The sequence below is a fragment of the Camelina sativa genome, chromosome 8 (assembly GCF_000633955.1).
Source record: "Camelina sativa cultivar DH55 chromosome 8, Cs, whole genome shotgun sequence".
Classification (NCBI taxonomy): domain Eukaryota; kingdom Viridiplantae; phylum Streptophyta; class Magnoliopsida; order Brassicales; family Brassicaceae; genus Camelina; species Camelina sativa.
Genome location: NC_025692.1, coordinates 19,669,440 through 19,678,274, shown reverse-complemented (window position 1 = coordinate 19,678,274; position 8,835 = coordinate 19,669,440). Strand labels below are relative to the sequence as shown.

The window sequence follows — 8,835 nt, the reverse complement described above, 5'->3', positions numbered from 1 at the left end:
GACTGCCCATCTGTCTGAGGATGATAGACTGTACTCATATGCACCTTCATGCTCATCTCTGCCTGAAATGTCCTCTCAAACACTGAAGTGAACTTGAAATCACATTTTGATAATATAGGGACAAACAAGCACATTTCTAAGATGCAAAGGTCGGTTTTTAGACCAAAAAGATGAATGACCAAAAGAAGTTGTGGTTATAGAGGATCCATTACTGACTATAACCGATGGGGAGGAGCTCGAATTAAAAAGAGAATGTAGGGTACCTGGCTATGAGGTGAGGTGGGACGTGGCAGCTGTGTCCATGTACTAATTGCCATCCATGGGATCTTGCACTGTCATAGTCCAAAAAGCCGCAGCAAGACCTGGCGGAATCTGTGTTGGTTGGACAGCTAGTGGTGGTGTTTACAGAGAAGTAGTCATATATGCCATGGGAGGTTGTTATGGCCAATTCAGCTGTGGCCACTAAGGGGGCATGCGCCAGTTGTTGCCCCAGTTCCATTGTTGTCGATCACGTCCTTTACCGTTGTAACCACGTCTGCGGCCAGTTCCATTCTTACCGCCGTTGGAGTTGTTGTGACGGGGATTGTTGTTGTTGCAGTCATTACCACCGGAGAAAGTGTACAACGCACTAGGAGAGGAAGAGTCGATGAAGGTAGATGTTCCGGCTTTGACTTGTTTGGAAAGACGACGTTCCACCTCAATAAGCATGGAGAGAGAAGTAGCAAACGATGGAAAAGGTTTGTGATATTGGATGATGTTGTTGATGTTGTCGTATTTCTTGGTGAGTCCATTGATCATGTGCATAACAATGACTCGTTCCATGACGGGAGAGTCAATGTTGGCCAAGAGATCGGAGAGTATCTTCAGCTTTTGACAGTAGTCATGGCCGGAGAGGTCGCCGATGGTAAATGAATGGAGTTAATTTTCAAGTTAAATTGCTTGGGCCTCCTTGTTGTCTCTGAAGAGATTCTCGATGGACGTCCAGATCTGACGAGCGCTGCTACGTGTTTTAAGAATGGTGTCGAGAAGAGAAGGGGAGATGCTGCCGTAGATCCACATTTTGACGGTGTCGGCGCATTCGTTCTAAGGAGTGTCTTCATCGTTCGCTGGAGTGGTTGTACCATTGAGATGACCAAAGCTATAGCAGTGAGTTTTGAAGAGTTCACGTCATGCGTCGTATTTCATCTTTTGCATGTCGAGCACAAGAGGGATGTGTGACTTAATATGAGTCAGAGTGAATGCTTTGTGAGCCGCTTGAGCCACCAAAAGAGGTTGGAGCAAGTGGAGTGAAAATGGAGAGAAGAAGAGAGAGAGTAAAAAAACAGAGATTGTAAGGAGAGAAGGGGAATGAGAGGAAGAGGAAGAAGAAGAAGAAGAAGAAGAAGACGAGGTTTTTATTATTATGTTAGGGCTCTGATACCATGTTGGTTAATCAACCTTGATCCTTTCTCATTACATTATAATCACACTATATACACACGATTGAGATTGTTGTACAAGCAATATATATCCATATATGGGAAGTGAATTATACTTATTCCCTTGTATATCAATACTAACTATAGTTTTCATATGCATTTAGGAAGATTTTTATAAGATTTTAGGTATAAAAGGTCTATTATCAAGTATTTCAGGTTTCAAGAAGGTTTTACAGGTTTAAATCAAATTGGACCAAAATACAAGGAAAACATGTTTGAAGACAGATTTAGAGCTTTACAATAAGGACCACGTTTGAAAAACTTCCAGATTTTTTATTATATCAAACTTGGTTTCTATGGAAAGCTGGAAGAGTCATCTTTCTCTTCAAAATGGAATCAAATCAATCCATTCGTCCAGCCGAATATATTCCAGATTTACTGAGACGTGTTATAAACCGGCGTAAAGAGAAGCATCTAGTCGATGAACTATTATTGAAAGCCTGACCAGCAACCATTACGACGGCCCAATCAAAGCTTTCAAGACAGTACAGAACCCTCATTCGCTGCCCCTTGTCCTGCACTCAAGAAGAAAATACAACTTTACCCTTACAAACCCTAATCCAAGATAAAAAAAAATACTCTTCAAGACCTAAGGTTTCATGTGTGCCTTCTTTGTGATTCATTTGTGCCTCCACCAGCTGTCCTAGAGACGACCAGAGACTCCTTCATAGCCGTCGAAGCTTGTCCTCTTTTAACTCTTCTTGGAAGCCATCAATTGAAGTCACCCAAATCTCTTCTATTCTTTCTAGTTTCTTTCGTTTCCATTCTATTCTAAAGAAGATCTCTTAACTCTTTTCTCATACCTTTCATCTTTTATGCAATATCTTATTCATATAGCTTTGATTTGCATGAGTATGTCTGAGTAGTTCTCTTGTTGGATTTAAGAGTTTTGAAAAGGGGATTCATGGATTGTTGACTAGGGTGATTAGATTTGGGTTTGTTCATTTATTGTTCTCCATCTAAATATATCTTTGTTGCTTACTGCTTGAATTACGCCTTAGCTACTACTGCTTTTAAGATAGATTTAAATCGCCTGAAGTAATTTAGATGAGCAAAGTGTCATTACCAACCAAAAGTTGAGTTATTGAGTTTTGTTTGTGAACTTATCAAACTTACATTATTTATGTGTGTTTAGCTTCTATTTACTTGCGGAAATATATAGAGTAACCTAGGTTGTCTAGACATAGTTCTATGGGGCAATTGCTTAGTCCAAATTTGAGTTCTTGAACGTTAATAATTGATAATTTCCTGTTTAGTTTATTAGTATGACTCGATCCATGATACCCTAAGAATTTTCTGCTGCCCAACACTTCGTCTATTGATATTTACATTACTTTATTTCTTATTTACTTTCTATTTGGTTCGTAGGAAAATCCACAACAAACCTCTTTTTATTTTGTCTTAGCCATATTTCTTTTTCATAAAACTGATTGCATAGCTTACTAGTTTCTGTGGGATTAATGCTTTAAGTATTACAATCCATTTACTGTGCATTTGCAGCTTTTCAGTTGTGTTATGCTATGTTAAAACCTGACACACATCAACGTAGTATACGTTTTAGTATTGGAAGATGAATAAAAAATCTCTTGTTATTATATTGTGTTTCAATTTTTCTCTTTGTCATCCGAGATTTCACTTTTCATTATATTTGTGGAGTCTTGTTTCCGGGAAATCGTTTTTTTTGTCAACTTTAAACATTTATTTTGATATTATTTCTAACGGAATTCGTTCGGTCATTTTTATTAATGTTCTACTATACTAATTGCGCTTACGTCTTGCCGTGATGACAACTTCGTTGTATCAAAACTTTTATAATTATCGTTTGTCTACTTTTTCTGTAACAGTAAAAAATATAAATAAATAAACAAAAGAGGTCAATATATAAGATTGCAGCATTGGTTTAAATAAGATTGCATGAAACAATCACGTAAAAGCCATAATTCGCCAATCTACGACCTTACCCATCGGCCAAAAATCCTCCAAATAATGAATGGTTCCATATAAAATTTAATAGAAACAGTCAAATTTATTTATTATTAATATTTATTTATTACTGAAAAGAAAATACATGATCTCTATGCTTGCATAATATAATATTTATTTATTATTAATATTTATTACTACTGAAAAAAAAAGAAATATAATTAAATAAGAATATTGATGAAATGAACTTTGCGAAAATCCGCTCCATCAACTAAGCGAGAAAGAGTAGTTGGAAATTAAATCTACGGTTGGATTTATCCCACCAAAATCCAACAATATCTCCTGTCTTAAAATTATTTCGCCGGAGAATCATACTCCACCCATGAAATAGATAATATCCATTTTTATGTTTTTCTAAGATAAGAGATGATACAACATCATTATCAACATCGAGAAAATCAAACAATCCTGTGAAAGAATCCATAGTCACGGTAGATAATACTTGGGTTATTACTAACTCTGCAGGAAACGTTATTGTATTACTCAAACCTATGTCTGATGGTGTCAACGTTATCAGGATGTTCCATCGGTTGTCCTCAAACGGCTCAAATGGATGCAGATCATTCTTTTTCATGAGTTCGAACGCAAAATTATATGAATATATCGATTTTTAATGTTCTTTACACTATAGAAATTTATGTAAGAGTTGTATTAACAAAATTTTACATGTTGAGGATATATATAGAGTGGGTAATTGTAATTTTAGATCTTGTGACTATAGAAAGATATGATTTTCTTTAATTGAATATCAAAGGATATATTCTCTTTTAGTTGAACATTCTATCTCTAGACCCAAATAACACTAATTTAATATAATTTCCATTTAGTATATGACAGATATATATTTTTTGTAGTTAATTAAATTACAGTACAACCTCTATAAATTAATAATGTTGGGACCAAGACAATTTATTAATTCATAGTGATATTAATTTATCTATAAATAAATAATTATTATTATTTTACAGTGTAAATTAATAATTATTAGTTTATAGATATACTTTCAAGTAAAAAAAAAAGTTTATAGATATACTTTTAATTGTTTAAATTTTTTAGATTCATGAATTGAGATAATATTAGCAAAATAAGATTTAAGTTTTAGATGTTGTAACTTTTTTGGTATTGAACTGAATTTTTAATATTTAGAAAACATTATTGACAATAAATTACAAATTCACTTATACACATGACATAAATCCAAATTTATGAATGATAAAATCAATTATAGTACTTTAATATTCTATCTAATTATCAAAATATATATGATGCATATCTAGAAATTAAAAACTTTAAAAGTTTTTAACTATTTTTATGATATATTATAGAATATTTATATCATTATAATTTGAAAATACAACATAACAATTGTTTTATAGATATAAGCTTTAAGAGAAACATACATTATTATATCATCATATATGTGTATATATATATATATATATATACATGATTATTAATTTATGATATTATTGGGATCATATTTTACATGGAGATTTCAAAAAAAAATTATTAACTTATTATCTTATCAAATTTTGTTACTTTTTACACTGGCCCAACTTTGGACTAGCAAAATTTAGTGTTGGATAAGGATTAAAATAGACATATTTATGGAGAATAATTGTGTTTAATTTCTAAATTTAGTGTGTTTAAATATAAATACAAGGCATTGTGATCCCAAAAAGGGATATTGGGTTTTAAGGCAAAACAATTAAGGGATAGTTGGAAATAAAAGATCACTAAAAAAAGTTTTGTCCATATACACATTTTCTTCAAAATTGTCATTTATACCTAAAATACCCACACAAATTAATAAATCTTAATTTAACAAGTTTTAAGAAGTGAAATATAAGAAAATATGTAGATATACAATTATAGAGGTAATATAATTTTATAAGTTATTTTTTATAGAGAAAATTTGATATAAAACATTCAGAAAATGTTTTCTACTTTTCTGAAAATACAAGATTTTGTATTCTAACATTTTGTACATGTTATACTAATTTCAGAAAAGGTTTTTGTTGTAAATAGTTTAGTAGTCCGAAATTCAAAATTCTACAATATTCAGAGTATGTATTCTACGATTTACTTTATGTTCTAAACTTTTTAATATAAACCTTCTAGGATTTCATCTATGCTCTGAAAATGTTAGAAGATGTTTTCTTTCTTTTACTCTATCTCTGAGAAAATTAGTATATATATATATTACAGAAATATAGAATCTATACTCTAATTTTTTTAGATTTCACTAAGTATAGGAAGTGAATATTTGAAAAAGAAAACTAAATATTTATCTAAGATCGTATTTGTTCGATTTTGGTGGAGTCTCCTTCACTCGTGACATGGACATTGCTTTATCCCTTAGGACAATCGTTTTCCCGACAGCATGTCAATACAATACAGTACAATGTACTCATACAAGAATGCCAACAAACGCAGTGAGTGGGTGGCTTATCTACAAGCTGGAGCCGGTGTAGTAGCTGATTGTGACCCGCAGGACGAACACTGTGAGTGCGAGAACAAAGCTGCTGGTCTTGCTCGAGCCATTGACTTGGCTGAATCTGCATTTGTTAAAAAATGAATGTGGCCAAGAACAGAGGCTTTCTTTGTTATCGGGAAGTGCTTTTGGCTCAAGAATATCTCTAGGAATCTTATTATACGATNTAATACTGAATAGAAAGCAATAATTTTGGAGAAAATAAAAAATCGTTCCGAATCAAACATTTTAAAATCAAGAAATGACAAACATTCTTACTTGTACCACTGTCATAATATGAGAGATCTTGAACTACCAAAAAAATATATATATATGGGAGAGCTTGAAAATATTGAAAGAAAGAGTTAGCTGTGAAGTAATAAATATATAGCAACGTCTCTCATTTTTCTCTCAGGACGACGAAGTTTTGAGAATTAGCGTTCTTCTGTATCTTGNACCGAAACATTGAGTAGAGGTCACTGAAAAACCTTTTGTTTTAGAACCCATGACTTTTCCGACCATAATGCCTTTTGTGAGTAAAGAAAAACCTTTTGTTTGGTCGAGTACCTTGTGACAAAATTGAAGCGAGGATGTGGAAAAATTTATCTGTTGAGCCGAGGCCGCCTCATAGCTTTTCAAGACACCTAAAATAGCCCCGCATTCTTCTTTAGATGTTGTACCAAAAAACAAGTTATCATCCACAAACAACAGATGAGTGATAAGGGGACATTTATTAGCCACCTTAATGCATGTGATCAACTTATCCGTCTCCGCCTTCCAAACATTAGCAATGAGAACCTCTGTACATAGAATGAACAAATAGGGTGATAACAGGTCCCTGCCTTAAACCCAATGCTCGTTTAGTAAGTTCATTCGGTTGCACATTCAGTAAAACCCGATACTCCACCGAGGTAACACAAAAAATAATCCAGGAAATACATCTCTTAAACCCATTTTCCAAAGCACCTGCTCAATAAAAATTCACTCAACCCTATCATACGCCTTACACATATGTCTTTATGGCCATAAACTTTTATTTGTAATATTGATTAGTTCGTAGTCCATGAAACATTTTTAGAGCGATCAAAATATTATAAAAAATCAAACAGCCTGCGACAAACACCGATTGAGTCTCCGAAATAAGTCCTGGTAGCACCAGTTTTAACCTTTGACATAATTTTTTTGAAATAACCTTATATCCCACATTACACAAACTAATCAGTCATAACTCCGCCATCTCTCTACCTTAGGAATTAAACAAATATGTGTTGTGTTCAAACGCTTGTCAAAGTAACCCTGATCAGAAAACGAATTAACCAAAAAGAGGAAGTACATTTTTACAACACTCTATGCCTTATGATAAAGTAAAGTTGTCATTCCATTCATCCGGTCCTGGAGCTTTATCGATGCATCATAAGCAAAGCAACAAAGCTGCCCTGACCTACTTTAAAAATTTAATTGGTCAATGCTTATTTATATTTATTGTTACTATGAAGTTAATAAAAGTTACAAAAAAAAATACGAAAACAGCACCAAATTTTTTTTTTTTTAATACTGAATAGAAAGCAATAATTTTGGAGAAAATAAAAAATCGTTCCGAATCAAACATTTTAAAATCAAGAAATGACAAACATTCTTACTTGTACCACTGTCATAATATGAGAGATCTTGAACTACCAAAAAAATATATATATATGGGAGAGCTTGAAAATATTGAAAGAAAGAGTTAGCTGTGAAGTAATAAATATATAGCAACGTCTCTCATTTTTCTCTCAGGACGACGAAGTTTTGAGAATTAGCGTTCTTCTGTATCTTGGAGATCTTCCTCAGAATATCGGCAAAAGCAGTCTTGTCCTGTAATAAGTAACACAACAAGAATCAGTATACCCTCAAGATATCAATAACCATAATATGGTCAATTCATTCAACACGGCATTAGACTAGGAGGCTCCTAGAGAAAATTAGATTAGATCTTTTACCTCTTTGGTCTTAAGTCTTGCCTTAAACCTGGAAACAAGATCCTGTGTAGTGACTTGCTTCTTCTCCATCAGAACTGCCCGTATTTCGTCTTCAGTTACAGGCCCGGTCGCAGCTGAGGATGATGCAGGAGCTGAAGCTGGTTCAGCTTTCACTGATTTTGTTGGTGTGTTGGATTTTGAAACTGTGTTTGTTCTCTCTTCCTTCACTGAAGATCTCGGATCCTGCTTTACAGTGATTACAAAAACATGTTAGTTAGAAATCAAATGACAACAGAAGCGATCAATCCTCCTTACTTCATATGCTTTCAGCTCATCCATAGATTGATTATTTCAAACAGCATAAACACGACCAAGTATCTTACGTTTTCAGTCTTTACTTTCTTTTGAACAGAGCTGCTAGGCTTTTTAGAATCGCTTTCTAGTTTTCTCTTTCCCTTAGATGGTTTTGCAGGAGGTGTTCCACGAGCAGGTCCAGATGGTGCAGGTTTTGCAGGTGCAGTTTCAACAGGTTCTTCTTTCGCCACCTCCTTCTGTTTTAAATTCGTAACTGGACTGACGTTTGTCTCCTCCTCCTAACATTTGCGTGTGTATTCATAACCAGTTAAGATGAGTCAGCTTTGAAATTTGAACAATTTGTTTAAGTAAGTAAATTCTGTCAAAAATTGAAGAGGGCTTACCTCTTCTGAATCATCATCATCGTCTTCGTCAGATTCATTCAAACCATTAGACTTACCGAGCAGTTTCTTTAACTCTTTACCAGATTTACTCAACCCTCCCTCCTCTTCTTCGTTTTCTTCATCATCTTCATCCTGCAAGGGAAGTCAAAAGAAAGTTACAACCTCATAGAAAGTTAAAGACTCAACACTCCAGTATTTAATAAACATTGAAACTTGGATAACATATAAAACTGGGATTGCCATAA

General features: G+C 33.7%; 1 protein-coding gene across 2 annotated transcripts; it reads right to left on the bottom strand.

Moving 5' to 3' along the window:
• On the bottom strand, positions 6,146-8,722 carry LOC104707561 (transcription initiation factor IIF subunit alpha-like; the record flags this gene model as incomplete). Of its 2 annotated transcripts, XM_019228548.1 has the most annotated exon segments (5): positions 6,146-6,385; positions 7,747-7,788; positions 7,914-8,138; positions 8,276-8,485; positions 8,591-8,722. In XM_019228548.1, coding segments are annotated over 5 exon segments (660 nt in total), but the record flags the coding sequence as incomplete, so codon positions are not given.